Source organism: Enhydra lutris, unplaced genomic scaffold (assembly GCF_002288905.1).
Source record: "Enhydra lutris kenyoni isolate GAN:26980312 unplaced genomic scaffold, ASM228890v2 scaffoldscaffold40, whole genome shotgun sequence".
Lineage (NCBI taxonomy): Eukaryota > Metazoa > Chordata > Mammalia > Carnivora > Mustelidae > Enhydra > Enhydra lutris.
The window spans coordinates 7,456,437-7,482,983 of record NW_019154124.1 but is presented as its reverse complement, the minus strand read 5'-3'; the positions used below and the strand labels follow the sequence as shown (position 1 = coordinate 7,482,983).

General features: G+C 39.9%; 1 protein-coding gene across 1 annotated transcript in view; it reads left to right on the top strand.

The window, feature by feature from the left end:
• Positions 1-26,547, top strand: part of LOC111155266 (membrane associated guanylate kinase, WW and PDZ domain containing 2) — a 1,380,110-nt gene that overhangs the window by 1,072,594 nt on the left and 280,969 nt on the right. The window contains 2 exon segments of the mRNA XM_022515392.1: positions 249-370; positions 2,324-2,506. Coding sequence (XP_022371100.1) covers positions 249-370; positions 2,324-2,506 — 305 coding nt within the window.

Here is a 26,547-nt window from a genome sequence, read left to right as displayed (position 1 = left end):
TTTGGCGGAGTCATGCATAATTTAAATACAATAACATATGATGGAGGCATTGAGAACTCTGCTCCTGTCACAGAAATGTGTGTTGTACGCAGGCCAGCCCCAGCAGAGGCCTGACCTCATGGCCCGGTGGGGCACTTGACAGATCACACAAGGTGTCCCCTAACCGCCTGCTCTCTGTAGGGCTCTACATATGTTCTCTTAAATGACATTGCCCCACTGTTAGCCTAATTTGAAATTTTATTCCTCAGCCACATAAATAGAAGAACACAGTTTGAAAACCCCGTCCTGGAAGCAAAAAGGAAGCTACAGCAACATAACATGCCCCACACGGAACTTGGAACAAAGCCCCTTCAGGCGCCGGCTTTCCGAGGTGAGTACCAGGTCCACCTGCCATGTTTCAAAGAGAAAAATGATCTACCAAACTGCTTGCTCTTCCAGATCTGCCTTTAGCTGGGACCACTTCAGAAGATGATTTGCTTTCCCCAAACCCCTCTCCTAGCTTTAGCTGGATGGTTGCGGGGCTCCGTGGCTTCCTTACAGCCTCCCGGCCGTACCTTAGAGGAATGTGCAGCACCGGGCCGGGAGGAGACTCCTGGGTTTTGACAGTGGGACGGGAAAGTGGACCGTAAAGTGCAGATTCATAGAGACCCCTAGGCTTGTCCTCAAAAGACCACGCACAAGAATAAGGATTGTTCTCCTTTGTGACAGTAGACGGTTCCTGGTGGACATTACCTAAGCCCACATCCACCCGCCCTCACGCGGTCCCCGAGAGGTCGCACAGCGTGAATGACTTGTCTTACTATTTGCACGACTGCGCCAGGAGGCCCTGGCCCTTCGGTATGTCCATCTGTCTGTCGGGGGCTTCCTGTTGCCCTTGACCACACCTTCGAACCACATAGTGGGATGAGTTGCTGCACAAACTTTTCACGTCTGGGGGGGTCTTACTCATAAATGAGAGCACGAATACCGCACCCCCACAGCATAAATGCCATGAATGTAAAGGTCTCACGGTAACTTGGCTCCACTCCTAAAATGTTATGTTCATCAAAGAAACGTAGATGGCAAGATCAAAATGCATTTTTCATTTACATTTTAATGGAAAAAACATAAACTTAAATATAAAATAGAGAATAATTATATATATATGTGCAGACCTATTATATATTATATATATATTATGTATATTTTAGTGCAGACCTATGGGACATGTGCATGCATGAAATAAAATTCCAGTATGATGATTCATTATATCTATTACATATCAACCAAAATATAACAGCAGCCAAAGCACTAAAATACTTAGCTAAGTACCTATCGTTTGGCGTTACAAACATCAAATCATATCACTGAAAATGTAATAACTGTATGCATGTAGGCACATGTGTATACTTTGTATGTGTGTGTGTGTGTATACACACTTGACTGAGATAACATTTAAAGCAGATATTAATTCTATTTCCTACCATGACTTTATTTTTAAAGCGTGTAATATGCTTAGGAATATGTTTATTACAGATCATAGCTGGGAAATCGTATCATGTAACAAATTGGTGCTCAAACCCAAATGATTGGGTTCTCGTTATGGTCAGAGTGTTTAGGCATATGATTTGAGTGTATCAACATATTGTTACAAAATGTGTTACCTTTACATTCATAATGATATATAGAAATATTGGCTTGTGTTTTGCTCACATTTTAGAGTATACTAAACACCATAAGGGCAGTAGAGCTTTATCTAGTTATCTTTATAGCATCTCACAATATAAGCGAAAGTTAACTCAGTCCCACATCCAGGTACTCCTTCTAAATAGTTTAGACATTTGATTCGATGGTAGCGTTCCATGGGTCTTATTCTTTTAAAAATAAAACAGTCCATTCTGGTTTTCCAGTTTAATCCCTTCAAAGTTTTCAGCAGGACCCGCCACTGACTGGCACCTCCTGCTTGGACTCCTTTAGAAAAAGGAATGTATCCAGATGTGTCTGGATGATTTGGGCTCCTCTTTATCTATAGGCTTTGATGGCCAGTTGATTTGGCCCTTTTTTAAAAAAAGCCCAAGGAGGCCTGCTTTGGTGAATGGAAACACTGACTTGACGGAAAAGCTACAAACCAAGCAGCTTTTTTGCCTTTCCGGGATGCTTGGGACTGCTCTGTGTTTGCAGAAAGTACTAAAAATTCAGCTCCTGCCTTCACTGCCTGCTTGCTTTTACTACAGGAGACACCCACCCTTACCCCTGGGACGGCTGCTCAGAAACTGGCTTTCCCCTGTGTACGAACTTGCCTTAAATATGCTTTTTCTTTTTTAACTTATATTGGCCAATGTAGAAAAACCACTCTTCACCCGGGATGCATCCCAGTTGAAGGGAACATTCCTCAGCACCACCCTAAAAAAGAGCAACATGGGTTTTGGATTCACCATCATTGGTGGAGATGAGCCTGATGAGTTTCTGCAGGTGAAAAGTGTGATTCCGGATGGGCCTGCCGCGCAGGATGGGAAAATGGAAACGGGTAAGGTCATTATGCTTTAGAAATTTGTTTTACAACAGCTTCCCTTTCTTCTACCCACCCCGCCCTCACCACCACCAAGGCAAATAGGGAGGAGCTTCTTTCTGTGATTTTTATTTGAAGGCCAAAGATCACTTCACTTTAGGGAAACCAGAAATTATGTTTCTCCTAAGTTTAGGAGTATCAAATTGAAGTATTTTGGAAATAGATCTAAATATCATTCTTGTCTCATTTTTCAGACTGCCCCTTCTATTTGCTGGATTTAGTGGGCTCTTGAGATTGACACTTTTCTAATTTATTTTTAGAGTTCTGTCTTAGAGATGTGATTAACATTTCATACTATTCTACTTGATACTCAACCATTGATATTTTAAAATCTGCATTAATCTTGTGATAGTCTCAATGCTGAATTGCCCAGGTTAGATATTTAAATATGCATGCTCATCTCAAAGAAAAAAAATTTGGATGGTATTCATCTATATATGTCCCCATCAATGTTTTAATATATAAGGTTGTTTTCTGCAGTTCTTACAAATCAATTTTCACATGCAGTTACTTGGATGTCTATCAAATTATAATCAAAATTCATTTAACATGGAGATGTGGAGGCAAATTGTTAAAGGCACAAATGCATAAAATATGAAAGGTCCACAGGGGTAAAGAAAAAAGTGATGAACTAAGTCTGGTTTTTCAGTTTGATTTTAAATTCTCCTTCCTGGCCCATGTCCTTGGATTAATCCCATAACTTACAAATGCTAGTTTCCTTACCTGGGGTTGGGGGGGGAAGAAATTCGAACTTGTGTCTTTAAAATACTGATTCAAGAATTTTGTAGTGTTGTTTTTGAAATACATTAGAAAGTATTACAAAGTATAATAACTGTATCTCCAAAGAACTGTATCACCATTACACATTTTTACAGTGTTGATTTAATTTGTGATATCAACTTGCCGACATTAATGGGTCTTAGTAGATATACAAATTAGAGAATTACTTTTGAGGAAACATTATCACATCTATGTGGTCTGTATATTTGTGAATTGTTATATCACCATTTAGTAAGTGGTTCCTCAAGAAATAACTGCTTTCCAAGGTCACCTAATGAATATATTTGTAATTCCCTTTCACTGGTGAGTAATAATCCATCTAATAGCTGTTACATCTCCTTAAAGTTGAGTGAAGTTTTAAAACTAACCCACCACATTTTTCAAACGCTATTGTTGTAAAAATCATTTGTACGTAATTTTCTGTAAGTGTTAAGTTAGGGGCGCATATGTGGCCGGACCTGAGAACGACAGTGATGGATAGGACAGGGCCCAGCTCTCGAGGAGTTTATGTCTAGGAAGGGCCTCCGATAAATAAACAAGTAGTTGTAACACAATATGAGTAGGATGAATCTGTAATAACCCTGATGTTGACACAAAATCAAGACAGTGGGAGGAGGAAGCAACAGAAATGTTTAAAAAGAAAAGTGTGTTCCTAACCATGTAATCTTATTGGGCTTTTATAGAAGTGATAATTTCTCTCATTGGAAAACGATACCATAAAACTTTGAAATCTGCTTATAAAATATTCGGGAAATTTAAATGTTTATTTTTAATTGTGAGGTAATTTAAAATAAAATGTAAACAACATTTCTTTGATATTCCATAAGTAGCGATAGGAATGGCTGCTCAGTTCACTGAGCTAATATTTCACGAATATCCATACATCCCAGGCATTCTGCTAATTATTAGGGATGCAAAAGTGAAGAAACAAATGTTTTTATCATTAAGACGCTTACACTGTAGAAATAATGAGTGGCATGTTAATGAATATTTACATCAGTGCAATCATAAAAATATGTGCAAAGTCCAGAAATAGGCCAGAGGAATGGGAGATTGAATCCATTAGGAGATGCTTAGGGAGATCCTCCTACAGAAGATGATACCTGACAGAGTTTTGAATGATGAATAGGTGTTAGCTAGGTGGACAAAGAAGGGAAGCCACAGGAAGAGGAAACAACATATGCAAAGGCACGGTGGTGGGGAATACCTAGATAAAGATTTATATGCCATCGCAGCCTATGGCAATCTTCCAACTTCATTAGGTATTTATGTGAACTACCAAATAAAGTGATAATCATAACTGGTAAAGATGAACTGTTATGACGTGTAGGAAACATCAAAGAATAGTCTGTAGTCATATATCCTCAACTAAAAAACATAGATTTCATAAATGCATGAATACTTACATATAAAATCTCTCTCATGTAAATTTCTCATATAAACTTTCGACCAATTAGGCATAGTGCTTTACTCTATGGCTGATGTTTTCTTGATTTGTCTGTGCCGAGAACCTGAAACAGTGCAGGGCAAAGAGCAAGTGCTCAATAACTATTTGTTGGATGGATGGATGGATGGATGAATGGATGGATGGATAGATGGATGGATGGACGGACGGACGGACGGACAGATGGATGGATAGAGTGTTGGATACACTTAGAAATTAAGAAGTGAAATTTGAATTGGCTGAATTCCACTTTTCCAGCATAGCCTGGCCAATGCTAATTGTCCAAATAGTTTACCATCAAAGCAAAAACAAACCAGCATTGCAGTTTCTGGAGGAAATTAAAAAGACAAAAACATGTTAGGGACAAAATTAATTTCCTTTTTTGTAACGACTTCATCTATAAATGAACCTCAGGTTTTTGTTTTTTTTTTAAATGGACACTACAGATAGAATGATAAATCATTAATATTTATGAGGTGTGTGGTCTCTCAGGGTTGTGGGATCAGCCAGAGTCAGGCTCCAAGATGAGAAGGGAGTCTGCTGGAGATTCTCTCTCTCTCTCCCTCAGCCCCTCCCACCTCTCGTGTTCTCTCTGTCTCTCTCTCTCGCTCTCTCTCAAATAAATAACTAAATCTTAAAAATGATAAGTGGTCTCATTTGACATTGAAATAAGCATGAAAATACTTGAATCAATTTTTTTTTAATCTCTAGGTTATTTCTAATTTAAGCAAAGAAATGTCAGTAGTTTGTGTGGACACAGAGAAAGATCCATTCTACTGAAAAGTTGACCAAGGGTCCTACACAATAAAAACAAGGGTAGGATGGGAATTCTTTCTTTCTTTGTCAGCACTGATTCATGGGAAAGAGTAGAGACCAGGGGAAAATGAGGACATACTGTGCCCCTACCTGCTTTTTGGAAACTAATTGAGCCAATCCCCAATGGTCCTATAATGTTCTAGAAGAAGCTTTTTTAGAAGAAATTACCATAGTGCTCAGAAACCAACGGGCTTCTGATTGTTAAGTATTCTACACATCCTGGCAATCATTTGTAGGCACCAGAGATCCTGGCCATATTCTTTTTTTTTTTTTTTTCTCACAGAGAGAGAGAGAGAGATCACAAGTAGGCAGAGAGGCAGGCAGAGAGAGAGGGGGGAAGCAGGCTCCCTGCTGAGCAGAGAGCCCCATGCGGGGCTCGATCCCAAGACCCTGAGATCATGACCTGAGCCGAAGGCAGAGGCTTAACCCACTGAGCCACCCAGGTGCCCCTGGTCATATTCTTTGAACTATTTTTAAAATCAAGATTGATATACTAAGGCTTACATAGAAACTACAAAGTCTGAGAGTTATTTATCTAACATCCTTCAGGTAAAAAGCTTCTCTTGTTACATGATGTTTTCCTGTTTTTCCCCAGGCTAATTTTTGAATCGAGGCTTGAGGTTTTCAACAAATGTAAGAGCGAGGAAAGCTGGCCTATCTGTGAAGTTCTTCTGTAGATAGGGGTTGAATTATGAGGTCACTCACAACCTATTAGATTTTATTTGCCCTCTTCTAAAACGTATCCACGTTATTAGTAAATGGCAAGAGACTGGGAGACTAGCATCCTGACATTCTCTGGCTCCCGGCATTTCTCCATTTCAGCAGATCACTGTTACTGCCCTTTTGCTGGTTGCTAACTCGTTCTTTGTGTTTCTGGAAGTAGAGGCATAAGATTAATTTTCTCAGAATCACCTGGGGAGCTTTTAAAAATGCAGGTTCCTGTGTCCCTGCACCTACTGATATCCAATTTCTAGAAGTGGTTTTGGGCATGTGCATTTATACACTTCTAAAAATTGTCAAATCAACACATGCATGTGAAAAAAAAATCATATGAAAATATTTGTAATGCATAAAATATCTTCTGTCCTGCTCCTTTTCCCCCCTCCAGGCCCCTGTCCCAGAGGCACTCAGTCAGTTTGTATTCTTAGAGATGATAAATACCTTCACACCTCCAATTAATGTGTTTGTACTGTTGTCTTGATTTAACAGATTTAGACATGACCTATATTTACTTCCTCTTAGAAAGAAATGAAGAATTAGCTCTCTTGTCTCCCATCTGCCTTCCCACATTTTCCCAATAGAATTGTACAGCTAATTTCAGTAATATTTGTATAGTTTTTGCATTAACATGGCTTTATATATTTGTTCACTGACCCCAGTGATATACCATTCATACCTTTTTCCCCCTTAAATAGCTTTGTGGGGTTTCACTTTGTCTTTCTCTCTGTCTTGCAGTATCTTTCTTAAAATAATTATTTGTTTTTCCTCCCAAAGCGTATTAGGTCCTCTAGTGGGTCTTCTTTTTTCTAAACATCTTTTGTCCTCCTGTTTCTGTCTGAGGCTAAGTGTTCCTCTGACCCTTAGAGATATTTCATCATGTCTCTCCCTAGCAGAGTCCACCATTATGCACATCCCATCTCTTTCTCTCTCTCTCTCTTTTTTTTTTTTTAAGATTTTTATTTTCTTATTTGTTAGAGAGAGACAGCGAGAAAAGGAATACAAGCAGAGGAAGTAGAAGAGGGAGAGGCAGGCATCCTGTTGAGTAGGGAGCCCCATGCGGGGCTCGATCCCCCCCCTGAGATCATGACCTGAGGTGAAGGCAGGCACTTAACTGACTGAGCCACCCAGGTGCCCCCTCCACACCTCTTTTTTGCGGGCGCTCATTTTACTGAAGTGCAGCCCTTGCATGTGTTATGATCCTCAACTGTCCATATTTAAAAGTGAAACTGAAAAGTTTCCCTAATGTTTTTAGCCAGGGACAGAATATGAACATCTGTCAAATGGGGACCTTTTTTTTATTTTGGAGACACCCTCAGTTTTTGACTTGGGGTAGGTGGTGGGAATTTTGCAAACAGTGCCTCCAGGAGGATTATATACTTATATCAAGCATTCCTGGGATTCTGCAGAGCAACTAAGAGCCCTTCTTGCCTTTGTCACCCCCCCACCCCCCGCCAAGAACACACTAGAACAGCAATGAGCTTTCTGTAAAGGTGCAAATAGTAAATAATTCAGGCCTTGTGGGCCAGGTGGTCTCTGTCACACTGTTTAACCCTGTTGTCATGAAAGCAGCCTTAGACACCACATAAATAAATCAGTGTGGCTGTGTTCCAGTAAATGGTATTTACCAATATGGGCAGCAAGTTTTGCTCCATGGGCCAGTTTGCCAACCCCATGCCCTAGATGCCAACCCACCACCCTAGAATAGACCTTCCAAAACCATGATAGATTCGTCATCATGCCTTGATTTTCATTTCATATTCTAAAATTCTCTTGAGTTGTCATGCCATATAACAGCCCCTCTCTGCCAGATAAATGGATTCTTTCAGGTTCTTTTTATTGCTGAGGGTTTATGCATTTTAAAGTCTTTGCTAAAGAGGATAGCCATGCATTCAGTCTGTCATCTGGAACCAGACATCTCAGAGTCTGCGTTTTTACACCTACTGAAGTTTGAGAACTATTGTATGGAGTGGTAGGTAACAAGAAGACTCCCTTCCCATCTACTGTACAACTTAGACGTTCCCCACCCTACCCCAACCACCTCTCAACAGAGTCTATGCTCAGAATTGCTTTTAGGGAGTGATTATGAATATTCCTGGTACTACCTTTTGGAGTAGCGTCTCCGGCCATCTACCCAGTCTGACAAAGCTGATTACTCCTTATGTTTATCTCTCATATCAGACTAGGACATTGGCTCAAGAGCAATTTCTCATTCTTTGGGGATTTTAGCCCTGTTAATTCTCTATCCTATAATTGGCATTCTCTGGAATCTTAGTTATCCTTTCGCTTTCTGGGGAACAGCAAAGATTAACCTGAGGCTGTGGGTACCATGTAAGCAGATGGCTGCTCTGCTCTTGCCAGGAGAGTTACTGCCCCTTGTGGGACCAGCTCTTTGTACTGATTGTCCAGTTAATGGTTACCCACTGGTTTCCCACCCTGCCTTACCCCAGTTTTATTTGACCTTCCCTAACCATTGCTAGCTCCCTAGCACTTTAATGGAATTCCATGGTTATGATTTCAACATTTCCTGAGAAAGACTGTATGTAAGAGAAAGCCCAAGATGTGATTCAAACCTGTTTTGTGTCTCATCTGCCCTCTATCTGCTAACTTGTGTCCAGCACAGTCTTTTTGAATTTTGAGCCTATGGCTGTGTTGGTCTGTCCCAGCTGCTCTCACACAGACGGGCTTGCCTCATCAGATGTTTCAGTGAATCAGCCAGTGCTCCATCACCACCCACCTCCACCTCTGATGTTCACATTTAGATGGTTCTGTCAATTTCCAGAAGCAAATGAATGAATCCGAGAAATGTAATATTTCTACTTGAAGTATCTGTTGAGTTTTCTGTTGCATACCACCCCCAAACTCGGCAACAATCAAACGTTTACTCACGAGTCCACATTCTTGCCTGGGATCTGCTGGGTGGCTCTTACCTGCTAGGCTCACTTTGGGACTGTCATTTGGCCACAGGAATGGAAATGCCCTCCTGGGGCTGGGATGTGGGGTGGGTGGTTTCACCCACAGCTGAGGCCTCAGCTGGAATGAATGGGACTCCCCAGGGCTGACTCCCCACATGGTCTGAGCAACAGGGTGCCTGGAGCAGTTTCCACGGTGGCTTAGGGCTCTAAGAGAGCAAAAAGGAAAACTGTCAGGCCTCTTGGCCTAGCCTCCAACTAGCACGGCATCACTTCTACTCCTTCTGCTGATCAAGGCAAGTCACAGGTCAGCTTATATTCATGGGCCTGGAAACTAAGCCCTGTGTTTTGATGGGAGAAGGGGCAAAACATTTCTAGTCATCTTTTATCCCCCGTACTATCCTTTCTGTGGCTTCCTTGTTTCTGAATTACTTGACTTTGTTCAAACTTCCCTCAGAAACTTATCTTTTACTTTTGTAGACACTCTACCTTTTTACCTTTCTGGCACAGAGGCATGGATAATGGGTTGCCTTTCAATTCTCCAACATGCTACGAATAAATAACAGAGAATCATAATACCACATCCAGGGAAATGAGCAGTGAAATCAGCTGGTCTCCAGCTCTGTCTTCCGAATAAAAATAGAGAAAGTGGTTGCAGCAATTCACTGTGTAAGAGCTAACAAAATATCCAGACTCACATCTGTGTTAGGTAATTTTCTAAATTTTACCCCTTGGTATTTATGAGCTTTAAATGCTACACACAGAAAAAAAGTCTTATGCTCTACAAAAGCCAGAAAAATAGAATTGAATTTCTAGCAAGCTGACCAATACTAATGTCTCCTGTAGAGAAGAAATAAATTGTGCTTGTTTAGCTTGTCAATATATTTACTCTTGATTCTTTCCAAACACACCTAACTTTTAAAACCTCACTTCATTTTGTTCAAATACCTAACATCTCCTCTGCAAGCAATGTGTCTTTCAGATCAACCACCTGACATCTCGCAGAGCCGGAGAGAGCCGCAGTAAACACTCTGTATCTTCTGTCCTCCCTTTAAGATGATATATTAGGTAATACAAATGCCATCATTGACACAATACTTGATTTTTGGCTACACACCACACCACTTGAAAGGTTTAAAACATTGTTGCATCAATTCTTAAAATCATGATATGCTTCAATAACACATTTAGTTTTAAAGAAGAGGTCTTTGTAACCCAAACAAGTGCTATTGCAGTGCCTCTTTTTGGCACATTTCTATCTTTTCTCTCTTTGTAAATGCCTCGTATGACGCTGTTGATGACCTCTTCATTTAAAATCAGAGTCTAGATAAAAGCTCACTTGAGAAGGATTAACTACTATACACGTTCTATCTAGTTTTCGTCTCTACCCCAGGCTTAAGAACTTGATTCTCATTTGAGCACAGATATAGCAAAGTTTGTTACTTTAATTTTGTTTGTAGTTTCAGTATTGGTATCCGTTTGGGTGAGTCACACAGTAATTGAGTTACGACATTTGTGACCGCTGTACCTATTAACACCAAGGAAGTCTGTGCACTTAAATGTACTATTATCACTATTAGTTTTAAGTTATTCTGCAGAGAAGCTTTATGTTAATTTGTAGCAAAGGTCCACTGGCACTCCTAGGAGCTCAAGAAGAAAGGAGGTGGGACTCCTCCTCAGCCTAAGAGCCCAGCTCTGCACGATACTAGACATTATAATATCAGGGATGTTACATTAGAGTAATCTTACTGGGTATGAAGTTGGCGATTTAAAAATCTGAAAGCTAATCATTTAAGTTTAATGGAAAAGGACTGGCGATTATGGGGTTAATGCTGACTTTTTATTACTACTCCATGGAGGAAGTGGTTGACTGTCAGTATATTAGGGAAAGGCTTGCTGCTTAAGTTAGACACATTTGAAATAATGGTATCATCTAAATGCATTTAAGAAGTTTTTATTATTTTAATTCCTTAGGTCTGGGTCCAGGATCCCCAGGATCCTTGCTTATCAATGAAAAAAAAAAGGATCCAAATAGGTACAAAGAGTACCAGATTCTGGTGTCTGGATTGGCATATGTGCTTTTATAGGCAACGTTTAAAGTCATTCAGTTTCTATTACTCTCGGTCTGGCAACTAATGGAACTGAGCCTTTGGCTCATCAGGGAACAATCTGTTTTTTATAAAAGGTACTTGTTTTCACCCGCCCCCTCCTTCAGTGGACTTGTAAACTCTTGCTACTTGCCATCCCCTGTCCCCAGCACCTAACTATAAGCTCTCTAGGTCAGAGCCTATGTCTGACTTCATCAATAATAAATCAATAATAAATTCCCAAGGCATATTTACTACCAGATATATGACATATGTTCAGCTGTTCAACTGGGTGATTGGGCAGCACTGATCTCCTTACATGGATTACTATGAAGGCACAAGATTTGCTGTAATTATCGTAGATTTTCCTATGATTATTTATGCTCCCTTAGAGGATTATTTAAGGCTTTTCTTTGTCTAATTTAACCAAACATTTGATTAGATGAGGCACTACATATAAAGTACTTAAAATAGGGCATGACATATGGAATCATCTGGAATTGGTAACTGTTATTAATATTTATAAGACTGTCTTCCAGTAAATTGAAGGAAGCTTTAGTATTCTAGGAGTGATAGATACATGAAAAGAGTTATAAACAGCCTAGGATGGTCACCCTTTGGACCCTGGAAATGAAATGATTCTGTATGGAACACTAACAGCAAAAAAAGTCTTGCTTCTTAAAGTAGTTCCCACTTTTAAAGGAGATAATCAGAAAATTGTTGGAATTGTAGTGCTATGTTGACAACTGTTATTCTGTTGGTAGACTGGCATCTGAAGTAGGACACTCAACCTCGTGTGTGTGTAAAGACCACTGAAAATTGGGCTGGGGTGCCTCTTAGCTATGCCATTGGATTCTGACTCTTTTTACTAGATATAAGTCTTTTTACTAGATACCTTAGAGACATCGCTAACCTCATCTTCATTTGTTTAATGAAGTTTCTCATTTTTTGATATTATAACCCACTCCAAAATAAAAACATGTCCATCCCGCATCATAAGAAACAAAAAAGAAAAGTCTAGAGAGGGTAAGATAGTTGGAAAATGTCTGAGGCAAAATATACATTTCTGTTAAAAGCAGTAGTACTCCCTGAATCAAATATCCGTAGAGGATGTTGGTGCATATTTCCTACAGACTGTCATGTGGTCTCGTAAGTGCTCAATGAATAGTTTAATTTCCTAGGTACACACACATATATCACCCCCTATAGATATGTGCATGTAAGTGAGAAAAAGAGGCAAGAAATATGTCTTCCACTGTTTCCCCTGCTAAGTCTTAGATCTTAGTTCATAACTATAAACCTCTCCGCATTCTAAACAAGAAGACTTCACTGAAGTCAATAGGAGATAAATTGCCATGCAGACCTTTGTTTATAAGTGTAATTCTGCTGGTTTTTGCAAGCTGCCAGTGAAATTAGAGATGGAGCGCACTGGAGTCGGCAAATAGCAAAGCAGCTACAGCTGCAGAAACATGATTCCCATACCCAGTGTAATTAATGCGCCTCTCACACGCGCCAGCTGAGGATTTGCATGAACTGACAGGAGCACACACGGTAACTCTCGTGTCATCGTCTAATTTACTACTTTGTTCGAAAATCCAACTCTGTGAGGTGAATTTTGCATCTCTTAATGGCAAGAACCATCGTCAGAAATGAAAACATTTCATCACGTAAACGAGATATTGACAAAAAAGGGGCACTTTGTTTGGTGAAACCAAGATTAATAACCTAGAACTGTCTTTCTCTGTGTTATGAGCTTCATATTCCTTCCCTCTTTGTTTTTAAAGTGTTGGGTCCTGAAATTTTCATTTCTCTGGCTTCTTTGTTCTTCTTTCCTATTTTTCTCACCTGACTAGGGAAAAAGCAAAAACAGGATCTATTTTCTCCTGTGTTCTCATGAGAGAATGAAATTTGGGGCGTGAAAAAACAGACTTAGATTGCCACATCTCAAAATGTCATATGAAGCACTTAACATACTTTCCAGGCATCATGATGGATAGACACGCAAGGTTAGGAATACTGGCATGTTTGCAGAGGAGTTTCTCACTTGTGTAAGATTGTGATCCTGAATTGGGACGTAAAAGCTTTGAAGCGTTGGAGTCATGAGGTTGGGGCTAGATGTAGCAGGAGCTGAAATTACACAAATCCATCCTGCGTGAAGTGAACATTACTGGAAAACAAGGTGCTGTGCTTTTGTGGTCATTGACATCTGCCTACAGGCTGCATCAGTGGTGACCGGTGTAATCTCAGAATTTACAAAGTAGGACCTCAAGTACAAACTAAAAGATATGGAATTGTTTCCAGTGTTTCTCATCAAGGCTGGGTCCTTGAGATTTTTTTTTTTTTTTTAACGAAATGCAAAGGTCATTTTTCCTTTGGAAAAAAATAACCACCTGCCATTTCCTAGAGAAAAGGTGACATTTTTCTATGAAAAGGAGACATTTTTGTCCAGAGGCGAGTGGAGGCAGTTTCTGGGATTGCCTGACAGTGAGTTTACATAAGAGCAGAGCAAGGTGCTGTGCCTCTGGCAGAAATGACATTTCTCTGCCTAGTCTTAGAGTTGCAAATTCTAAAAAATACAAAACTAACTTTCTGGTGGTAATTCTGGTCTCTCATTGATGTGTGCTGTGGCATTACTAATTAATGCTGTGAACGCGTGCCATGCTGAGGCCAGGGGAGGTTATACAAAGATGGCGGACGGGGAACTTCCTGAGCTACAAGTCCAGCCCTGTGCTTTGATTTCTATCACTGACTAATCTTGTTCTGTTTTACCTAGCGCCTCACTGCACAGCATCAGTGTTCCTGTCCATTAATAATTGCTCAGAATAGATACGTCTATTTGCTCATTCATTTATTCAGCAAACGTTATAATTGAACGTTAAGTTGGGGTTTTTCATAGAACTGGCCCTGGGTCCCTTCACCTTCTCCCGTGGCTACTGTGGAAATACCCTCCTACAATAAACTGCCCCTGCTCCTCTATTGAAAAAGAAAATGGAGGGGGAAAAAGAAACTTCAAAATCGTTTTCCTTATATGTGGAATGCAGTGCTTGTGTTGAGAAGTAACCCAGTTGTCCCCAGGCAAAAGGGAGGGGTGCTTCCCATCCCCATTTCAATCCAAGTGAGGAGGGAGGTTCTAAATGAATAATCACTCCTCGAAATTGAGATTGCAAAACAAGGGGAGGTGGTGTCTTGGCTTCCAAATTGGACATCTGCTCAGGCAGTGAGTGGACTCACTTCCTTTGCCCGTCAGAACAGGAAAGAAGTGAATTGGAGAGAGGAGGGAGAATAGAAAACACGACGGTGAAGCCACTGCACCTAGTATTTGGTATGACAAGGCTGTGCCAAGTTCTCTATGGTTGAAAGAGACCTTGAGGGCGCCTGGGTGGCTCAGTGGGTTAAGCCGCTGCCTTCGGCTCAGGTCGTGATCTCAGGGTCCTGGGATCGAGTCCCGCATCGGGCTCTCTGCTCAGCAGGGAGCCTGCTTCCTCTCTCTCTCTCTCTCTCTCTCTCTCTGCCTGCCTCTCTGCCTACTTGTGATCTCTCTCTGTCAAATAAATAAATAAAATCTTTAAAAAAAAAAAAAAAAAAAAGAAAGAAAGAGACCTTGACCTGAGCCAGTCATCTTCCATATACCGCTCAGGAGAGCCACCTGCTGGGCAAAGAAAACAGCATCAGCAGGCTGGGCAGTGCTCCAATATGGCAGCCACTGATGGAGATGAAAGAGGTCAAATTTGGACCAAATACTACACTGATCCTGGGATGAATGCACAGACCCATCCCATGAGACAGCCAGTCCCTAGGCAACTGCCACTTCAGTGGCCAGTTACCATCCACTATACAGGCAGCCGATTAAATAAAACCAGCCAATTGCAGCCATTGCAGCCAATTAAATAAAAAAGACTCCCTCTCTGGAAGAACTAGACCTTGAAGAGTAAGGGAGGGAAGAAGCAGTGACCCAGGGGCAAACTGTGCCTCCCCCACCTCAAAGCTGCCAGTGTCCCAGTACGAGCCCATGCAGAGAGCAGGAGGAAAGGAGGTTTAAAGTTGAGGCTTTAAGGAGACTAGGTGTATTATAGCCAAAAGTGACTTCGAAGTTGAGAATTTTCCTAAGCTGTCATTAAGGAATGGGAAAAGGTGAAAATTGTAACTGTAGGGAAAAACATCCTTCACATTTTTAGCTCCCACCCCCAAATGAGACTGCTCCATAAATGTGTGTGTACAGGGAGTACCCACCACACTTCAGCCATCCCTCCAGGTTCTGGGGACTCACGGATGAATGATAGAGTCTCTGCCATAAAGGATGGCACTGTCTGGCAAAGCCATAGAGGTAGGTGAGCAATTTCAAATGACACCTGGAGATAAATACTAGAAGAGGGGTGTACAGACTCCTGACGAATGAGTCTCTCACAAGAGGGCGTAGGGAGAGTCCAGGAAAGGTTTCACAGCTGAAGTGTGATTCAAAGACCTGAAGGGAGATTGTGAATTTATTAAGCATTCCAGGTATGGGGAATATAGTGTGCAAAAGTACAACATCCATTCATTCAGCAGACACGTGCAGGAGATTTTACTATGAGCTAGGATCTGTGCCAGGTAGGATGTTGGCTTATAAGAAGAAAACAACATGATCCTTGCATGGGTCCACATCTAGGGGACCTGGAAAACCATGAGCTCTTTGTTATGCCTGAAACCGAGGAGGCAACGGAGAGGGAGGACAGAACCAGAAGTTGAGGGGAAAGGCTGTCAGGAGCTTAATAGGGAAGGAAACTATAAAACAACTTAGGAGTCACAGAGGGCTTGGGAGCAGGGCTGTAACCTCATCAAATGTGCATTTTAGAAAGATAGATCTAGAGTCAGGGTAATATATGAATTGTAGAAAAAGAGGCAGGAATTAGAAGAGAAGTTAAGAAATGTTCAGTATCTCTTCCGTGTGCCTCCACAAACCCACCTTCTCTGGTGCCCTTTATGGATGCCACCATTTGGCTTCCTTGTCTTAGAGCTTCCCGCCGGGCTCCGTGAGTGGGAAGAAGCCGCTGGCGATCAGAGGCCGAGAGAGAGTGAGGCACTAGCATTTAGTGCTCACTTATTCGCTGCCAGGTTGCTGCGTGCTGGGCATCCATCTTTTGGAAGCTCTCCTCTCACAACCAGGGGAGGAGGAGAGGAAATGAAATGGGAAGTATGTGGACAGTGCTCCTTCTTGTCAGAGTGAATGAGATGAGTGAAGACAGTTAACTACATTTGCTTCTTTGGGTTTCATGCTGGAGGAGCTGGGTGGACTATGATGACATTAACACAGAAGAAGCAAGGTTGGAGTGTTTCATCCTAGTAAGAATATTTCAGGAGTGCCTGGATGACTCAGTTAAGCATCTGCCTTCAGCTCAGGTCATGATCCTGGGGTCCTGGGATCGAGCCCCTTGTTGGGTTCCCTGCTTATCAGGGAGTCTGCTTCTCCCTCTCCCTCCCTCTCGCTCCTCTCTCTATTGCTATCTCCCTCTCTCTCTCAAATAAATAAATAAAAATCTTTTAAATAAAGGATGTTTTAGTAACTCCTTAGTCATAAGGAATTGAGACTAATTTAGGTAATACGGTGAACAAGGCTTCTATAAGTTTTATGTTTCTAAGAGTCAGTATCTACATGCATTTGAACAATTGCTCAGAGACAATTAAGTTCTTAACTTCATAATTTGTATTTTCTTTGTGGCATGTTTCATGATTCCCTTTTTAATTTTTTATTTTTTTCAGGGAGAAGTGGTAGCAATAGGATTTATTTTGTATTGCCAGCAAAGTTCATACTTGTTAACAACTCGGTGGGATGGGAAAGGGAAAGAATTATATGCTAAAATCTGCAACATAGAGAGGATGCAGAGTGCTTCAGTCATTGATTAGCTGCCAAAAGGAAGAAGCAGCAGCTTTGTCTTCCATCAAATTCTTCTGGGTTTTTCCAGATGGGAGAGCAACCGCAAATGGGTGAAAGTTATACAGAGACAGATTTTGATTCATTATATAAAAAAAAAAAAATAGCTTAATGACAGAGCTGGGTTGTCTAATAATAATATTCATTCTTTGAGTTTAATGGCAATATGCCAAACTTCTAATATATAGTATCTGATTTAATCTCTATAGTAACTTGGTGGAATAGAGATAATTATTCTTATTTTACAAACAAGGAAACAAGTTCGGAAAAGTTGATTAATTAGCCCAAGCTCACACCACTAGTACATGGTAAGGTTGAGATTCAAGCCCCTATTTGACTACCGTGCTACTATTTTCTAGAATAGTCAGCTCCCCAGAATTGGAAGTCTTATCGGAGTCTGATTAATCACTTCTCAAGTATTTCTGCTCTGGTTGGAGGTTGAACCATTTGACTCAAAGTCACCATCTCTGAGGGGCATTGTCATGATACTCCTTCTCTACCTGCCTTCTCTTTCTTCCCACCCACTCCCCTGACCCTGGTTTTCATGAATAGTGTGTGTGTGTGTGTGTGTGTGTGTGTGTGCGTGTGTGTGTTGAATTTAGTCTGTAAAACATTCTGTATTTTTTATTAATAAAGAAAGACATTGAGGGAAAGTGCGAGATAAAAGAAAAACAAATCTGTTCCCTTTTCACTGTTCCTTTATATACGCCAGTCCACATATCTCATATACCCTTGTCTGGCTAGATAAAAGGAAAATTCAAGGTCAATACAGAGAATGAATAATATTTTATAATATCATGGTTTTTTTTCCCTAGCCATATGACCCAGTTTTTTGCCCCCAAACCCCACTGATTTCAAGGGAGAGTGGAGCCAGCAAATATATATATATATATATATATATATATATATATATATATATATAAGCTGTTTTGTTTTATCAATAAATGGTATCTGGTATTAAGAAGTATTAAACTAAAGGTGTTTCAGAGCTTCTTGGAACAAGATGACCTATCCTATAATTTTTCTAAGTATGTCATTTAGAAAACCAAGTTGTCTAAACAGAGAACTTAGAGTCCTAGGAAAATTTCACATGACTATTGAGGTTCAAATGAAACTATGTTTTGTGATGGGAAGCCTATGAACACATAAAATAGACATAATTAGCCCAAGGGGTAAGTGATGAAATAGGATTCCAGGGCAGGTCTCTGAGGCTCCTAATTCCAAACTACTTCCCCTAGAGAAGCACTTTGGGACTTCATTTAGTTTCAAGTATGGGACAGATGAAGGCATGTAGTATTACTGAGGAAGTGGTCCCAAGAAACTTGATGTCTTCTTAAGACAACAGAGGACCTAGAAACATCCTTGAGGTTTTTACACCAATCCAAACATGTTATATTTCTTTTGCTTAAAGGAAAAAGTCTGAATGTCCTTTGCTCACATACGTAAGATGTTGAAGTGAACAATGAGGTCCTCGGAGGAAAATTAGTCACACAAAGGGTGTCGTTACAGTTAAATACTGAGATTTGCATCACACTCTGTTCATGTGTTGAGACCCAACTATATGTTGGGTAGCCTTGCCCAGTAGACCTCTGGCATTTACTGGGATAAATAACACGGTGACTATAAGAATTATTTTGGAACCTGCAAAATATGCTTCAGTTGTAAGTTAGTTTTATGATGATTTTACATTCCTGAATATCTTAATATGCCACTTTCTCCATTTTAACCTACTGTGCTGATGTGCCTTCTTATCTTTAACCTTCTGGGTGTTGTCAATCTGTCTAATTAGATTATAGGCTCATTAGATGGAGGCCAATGGCTAATTCCATGTTTAGTACAGAAACAGTACACTGTTGGTTTTTAATCATCCATAGTCTCCTGTTCTGGCTCGGCAGGGTATAACAATGCATCTTCTGAAGCTCAGTAGAGTGAAAATTCCCTTGCAGAGGGCAAGAAGAAAGCAAGAAGGACAAATGAATTTTCATTCAACCCTTGAAGAGTTCTTCTTTTTACGAGAGTATAATAGCTAAGCCACTAACCTATAGAATGGAAAATCAGCCTGAATACATGTAAGAGAAAAAAATCAATATGTAGTAGCTGTTTTATGCAGCACTGTTCAATTCCAAAAGAGCTGACAGTTGGTGGAAACAAAAAAAAAACAAAAAACAAAAAACAAGATGCAGTATGCCATTTGGGGGAAAAAAAAGTAAAGCAAATAATTCGTATGTGGAACTTTTATGAGTGTCTCAAAACTGTTTAAGGAAAGCTAACTGAGTATTCCTTGGAGAATCATGAATGAAGCAAAAGTAGGGAAAATATAAATTTACCTAGTATATAGGTAAGGGAAACACACACACAGTGAAGCTCCAGGATTCAGAGTTTATCAGTTCTGGGGCCAGAATCCCTGATTACTCATCTGCTATCCTATGTAGTTTGTAAAATCTGTAGGGATTTAACAGTAGCTGCTCACTCTGGGGTTCGAATTTAAGTTCTGCTGAAATTCTTAATAAAAAGAGTTTCACATTTTCTTCTTCTTAGTTGAATCCCTATTGGTTCACAACCAAGTTTACCTGGCTTCTTCTGGAGCTTTATTTAGCTTAATTGACAGTGTCTGCTAAGGTAGACAGAAAAAAACAAAAATTATTCACTTCCCATTGATAGGTGAATTCTGTAAGCGTTTCACTGATAGAGTTGCTAAAAAATTTCTACTACTAACCTCTTTTATGATAGATACACCAAGGATTACAGAGTTCTTTTTCTTGCTAGCTAAGTAAGGCATTCCCTCTGAAAATATCATTAACACCACTTGGGGGTCATGTAGAAATCAGCTTAAGGATCTCAGAATGTTTAAAGAGCTTTATCTATAATCCCCTCAATGTAAAGGGAAAAAATGCAATGTAAAAGATGAGTGCTTCTTTTTGTGCACCTAGTGTCATTACTGAGCTAAAATTTGATGGAAAAAAGGAATATAAGCTTTTATTCATTGCTTGCAACGCACCTTGAAAAATGGAAAAAAGTAGAAACAACTTTGTATCTGAAAGCATTTCCATCCAAAGTAATAGCTGTAGGGAATAAATGGACACTTTGTGAAAGAGATTTGGCTCTTAGTAATATGAACAAGGGATGTAATTAGAATGTATTGTCCATTTCTGAATATCTTTTTAAAATATACTTAAATATTCAAGTGAAATCTTAGGTCCTTGATACATTAATTGAACTATGGATGTATACTTATTAACGCAACTCTAAAGCCTTCATGATCAATACTGACTTTGAAAACTAAAAAAGGCGGGGGGAGAAATGGCAAAGTATCACAGATAATTCTCTGTCACTCATAACACAGATAGACTGCTAAGAAACTTCCCAGCAGGCATCCCAGGCCATATGTGTGGAAGTGCCCAGACCCAGATACCCCTCATGCAACAAAATATCTACTGTGATTGACTGTAGAAATAACAAATCTTCCATCGTGGAAGAGGTTTCAAAGAAGAGTATATTTTGGAGTGAGTCGAGGAAAGTATAGGAAATTGTTGAAGCGAAGCAAAATCGATACTGGGAAGAAAGAGGGAGAGAAAAAGAACCATAGCTTCTTCCTGTAAATGGAAAGCATGTTTGTATACCTGCTAACTAATTCCCAAGTGAAAAACTTACTAACGTAAAATGAATAAGACAGAAATGAAGTAGAATCAGAAGAGGGGAAAAAAGACCCCTGATTTTAAAGACTTAATTTCTTAGCCTGTTAATATACATTTAATCCTTATTTGAACAGCGTATAATTCTGAATATAATGGAGTCTGAGCTAATTGGCTGAGAATGATAATATCCTTTAAAACTAGCTTCTGGCCTAATGTCCAGTCTTTGCCAGGCCTATAATTACTGATGTGTGTATGTGAGCAAGGAACTATGTGATTTGGTTGGGCTCAATGGGCTAGTAATAATACCCCTGATCAGTGTTTGAAATCCTCCAAGGAAGAGCCTCGTATGAATAGCATGACCCGATTCTATAGAAAGCAGTGCTTTTGAGAAATGAAAGGAATGACAGAATATATGAACTCCATCATCAACTCGTATTTCTGAGAAAATGGCAAAATATGCCACCCTGCCAAGTATATGCCCGCTAATGTGATTCATTTTGGATATGAGTTAACACTTCAGCACACAGATGTCCAGATCCCAGATGATGTCTCTCACTTAATACTGGCTCACATTACTTAATGATTTCACTTAGTTGTGTGAAATCAAAATGCAAAACACTTAATTACAAGTGGGAGATGGTAGAAAGTGCTAACAGGACTGTTGACTCAGAAACTTGGGAAAGTAACTTCTTACTTTCTTGCCTCAGTGTCCTCTGCCCAGTAGTATGACGACTAAATTATGTCCGAGGTCCTCTCCAGTTCTAAAATCATATAAATGGCCAATTGTGAACCACAAAATTACAAATGTTGGTTTAATAACCCCCTAAAATTGTGGCCTTTAAATGACATGCCCAAATCAGCAAACTGGATGAAGTTCATTCATGATAAAGGGGTATGACCAGCAATTAACTCTGGGAATCGGTGTCCTGTCCTCTAACAGAAACAGCCACAATATGTTAAATACAGTCCAAGAGAATCAAAACATAAGTCCCAACAAAGGCAGAGTCAGCTCATTTTATGATTTCTTTCTTTTTTTTTTTATGATTTTATTTATTTACTTGACAGAGATCACAAGCAGGCAAAGAGGCAGGCAGAGGGGGAGGGGGAAGCAGGCTCCCCGCTGAACAGAGAGCCCAATGCGGGGCTTGATCCCAGGACCCTGAGATCATGACCGGAGCCAAAGGCAGAGGTTCAACCCTGAGCCACCCGGGCGCCCCCATTTTATGATTTTTAACGAATACATGCACAAGATACTATATAGCCTAAAAATGACATAAAATGTTTAATTATCCCGAAGCATGACTTGGACACACTACACAATCACTATAATTGAAAGAGCAAAGAATGATGGCTAAAGTTACCAAGCAAAAGGCAGCAGACTGAAAAAAGTCAACTCAGAGGCCAGGAGGCCATGTCTGGACATGCCCCTTGTTAACACCGATAAACTGTTACTAATAGAGCCAATTCTAAACTTTCTAAGTTATGGATCATTGCTCTCCCGGGCTGGCTGTGGTCAGTTCGTATTATAACTGAAGTCCATCTTCATACTGTCACACCGGACCTTCTTTCTCTTTGCATTTTTCTTTTCTTGATATTATAATAATTCCTTGGCAAATTCTCCATCCTACAAAGTTCCATTGTTCTTCTGCGTCCATCCTGCTTCCTATCCCATTGCCACCACACAAACATACACAACAAATCAGAACTGCTACTTCTGAGGTATTTTTTTTAACTCAATAGGTAATATGCCAATGCCAAGACTTAAATTATTTTTATAGGAAATGAACATTACCCATTGGTCTGCCTTCTTAATCCTATAATACAACTTCCTTTCTTTTGACCTATTTCTAGAGAGCTGGAAGCCTGAAGCCATGGTAGTCGTGAAAAAGCAATAAAGAGACATTAGTAAATATTTAATATGTGGGGCGCCTGGGTGGCTCAGTGGGTTAAGTGTCTGACTTTGGCTCAGGTCCTGATCTCAGGGTCCTGGGATTGAGCCCTGAGTTGGGCTCCATGCTCAGCAGGGAGCCTGCTTGAGATTCTCTCCCTCCACCCCTTGCCCTGCTCTTGCCTGTGTGTGTGCACACTCTCTCTCTCTCTCTCACAAAAATAAATAAAATCTTTAAATACTTAATATGCATTAAGTGCTATTAATATGTCATTATAAAATACATGTTATGTAACAAAATGTCCATAGCAATACTATGCATTCCAAGAACATTCTATGTGGCTTCTAAGCTACCTTGTGAAGTCTTCTGCTGGACTTATGCCCTCTAAGGCAGAGGACAGTTCATGAACTGTCACTTACAGAAGCAATTGATCTTTGAACTATTATGCACAAGACTTCATTTGGATAACAAATGTTATAGAAACATAGAGTTCAGTTACTCTTTCTAATGTAAGTGGGGAACGAGCAGTCTTTCAGAGTGAACAGCATCTTAGGATGGGTTAATTTAGTATAGGTTGATTCATGTCTCCATGCTAACTCATGTCTCTAGACCTCCTAGTCCCTTAACTTTCTTTCTATAATTTATTTTAGGTCACAAATACAATAATTTTTTTAAAAAGTCATTCTAAAAAAATCACTGTGGTACCAGAGGACCTTATATAATAGCAAATAAGCATATGATTTTTTTTTTTTGTCTCTGAAAAAAAAAGTATTGTTTTGGATATCTGGATACAGCCTTAAATTAAGATAAGTAAATAAAACACCCTGCCTGCCACTGTGCATGATAATTCACAAAAGCATGGATACTTTTTCTTCCACTGATTTCATCTTGACATTTTTTTTTTACACCAAGAGCAGAATTCTCATTTCTTTTTTCAAAAAAGTCATTTTTATGTTTTTGCCTACATACGTAATTAGATTTTAATGTTTACTTGGTATTGGAATCTTTGTTCCTATTTTTTATTATTCAAGTTGGAAATGCATATTTGATGTTTTGAATTGACAACTACATTGATAAAATTTGAATTTTTTAAAAGATTTTATTTATTTATTTGACAAAGAGATCACAAGTAGGCAGAGAGGCAGGCAGAGAAGGGGTGGGGGGGAAGCAGGCTCCCTGCTGAGCAGAGAGCCCAGATGTGGAGCTCGATCCCAGGACTCTGAGATCATGACCTGAGCTGAAGGCAGAGGCTTAACCCACTGAGCCACCCAGGCACCCCTAAAATTTGAATTTTTTTATGTTATTAAGCCTTGCTTCCAAATCATCCCTTCATTGGCCAAAATATACCCAGTGTTTTATTTTCTCTGTGGTTGAACAATTTTTTTGTGGTACTTTTGGAAGTAGCTAAAATTGACAATTTACCTATAGTCATTGCAGAAATAAATGTTTCTGCTACATAAGAAATCTAGGCTTAATCATTAAAATGCCTAAATTTTACTTAGTATTTCTGTTAGGTCCCCAATAATGGGTCCATGATCAAAGGAGCGAGACTGATACAAAGCGAAGGTCAAGCAAAGCTTTATTTCGCGCCAAGCATGGAGAATCAAACCAACCAGCCGGGGCCCTTTCTTACAAAGAGGCAACCCCTCCCTGCCTTACAGACTAACTTTTATAGAGCAAAGGCCATGTGGTTGGGCCTGACCACACAGAGGTGGCCAATGAGATTGTAACACACAGAGAAAGCTGCACAGTCATGCTAGGTCACACACAGGTGGCCAATTGAATTACAATTTACCCTAGTAGACATTTGAACTAGCCTATCACCTTGGTCAGAGTTGGTGCCCAAAAGGCGGGACCCACACTCCTTGGTAGCTAGGGAGAGAGTATGTGCGCCCCACTGATTGGATGTCTCCACCTGGCCTGACCCGCCCTTGTATTTGGGCTCTGTTACCTGGGACTGGTTTCTCTGACGTGCTTTTGCGTAAGTTGGGGGGGGGGGAGTGGGAGGGGAGGCAGGGTCAGTTTAAGTTTTATTGCATAAACAACAAAATCACTGTTGAACTGGATGGAATTGCTCTAGCTAAATAAGCCCTTACGTTTCTACATCCACATTAAATGTTTCTGTTTTTTAACTTAAGAAAAAATATTAGCATTTGAAACCAAAACTTACAACTTTTTATTGGTGTGTGATTTTCAACCACACTTTCCATTTCAGCTCAATTTGCTCTGTTTGCCAGTATGTGAATTCCCATTTCATGTAATACTGTGTTCAGACTAGGAGGTCCCTCTGTCCCTTTAGCAAATTAAGAATTTGTAAAAAGTGTCAAGAGTTTGCATACTGACTTCTTAAAATTCGAAAGAAAGCCAAAACGTTTTTCGAGTATGGGAGCGCTCACAGAGGTATTCTACCTCTGGATTTATGATTCAGAAAGGATACTGCATGCCCTCATCTTTGCCTCCTTTTTGACATGAGCTTGGACATAAGCCAAAGTTCTAATTCTAAAAGTTTTAGTTGTCCCTTTTATCTCTATCATCCTGTCGTGACCTTCCATAGGCAAATACCATGAAAAATTCTTGACACCTATGACTTTCCTCTCCTCACATCCAGCCCGTTGATCCTCTGCGGTTTGGCTTCTGAAACCACCGCTCTACCCTGCCTCCGGTCTCATCTGTCTGCCAAATCCTGAGGCCTTGATTCTCTGTCTTGAACTCTGAGAAGTATTTAACATTGCAGACCACACCCTCCTTGTTCTGTAACACTGAGCAGCGGACCCCCCTTTCCCACCCCTTCAAGTGCTGCAGGAATCGCTCTCTTATCTTCTCACTGCCCCTGGGGATTACCATTCGTTCAGCCTCCTCTTCTTCTGTCTGTATTTCCTGAAAGATTTCACCCATTCTGATCCTAAGCTACTTGTTAGCTGTGTAAGGTAAGGCAAGATATTTAGCCTCTACGTACCTTATGATTCTCATCAGCAAACTAGGGATACTATTTGATGTGAAAATCGAATGAGCTGGCACTTTGAAAGCACATAAAACAGTACCTGTCACATAGTAAGTCATTTGTTATTAGCCGTGATCATTATTTCTCACTTTATCACACTTAAAGCTTCATGTTCATCTTTGATTATGTTTCCATATTTCCAGTCGCCTTTAAGATATGATCAACAGAATACTCCATCAACATCATCTCAAACGCCGACATGTCAAAAACAAAAGTCTTGTTTCTTGAGCTGTGTCCCCTTCTCAAAATGGCTTATTTGTTCAAATACCCTCTTTCTATCACTGATATTACCATTCTTCATGGAATCAATATTAACTGGTAATTTAACCTAATTTAACTTTGCCACTGAGCCTCTCAGATTTTGTGGTTCTATTTTGAATTCATTAAGTTTTGTTACTTCTCAGTGTTCCACCTTGGTCCAGATCCTTGTCATTTTACACTTGGATTAGTCACTCTTATCTCTACTCCCAGCATCTTTATTCCAACCAAATAAGATCTTATAAACACCACTTTTAATGTGTCAGGTTCTGGTCAGTGTTCTTCTACTCAAGAAGTTAGAATCAAAGGAATAAAACTACACCAGCAATTATTAAAGAATTTAAAATGGCAGAGCTGATGTCACTTTTAAAATACATATTGAAAAATTAAGGTGATAAATCGAAAACTTATTTTAGCTACTTAAAATCTGACATATGTATTATTAAATTTTTATAGAAGATTAAGAAAATAAGCAGGAAGGATCATAGAATTGCTCCAGCAAACACTAATGGATCACACAAAAAGGCAAATGTTACTATTTCTGTGACTACT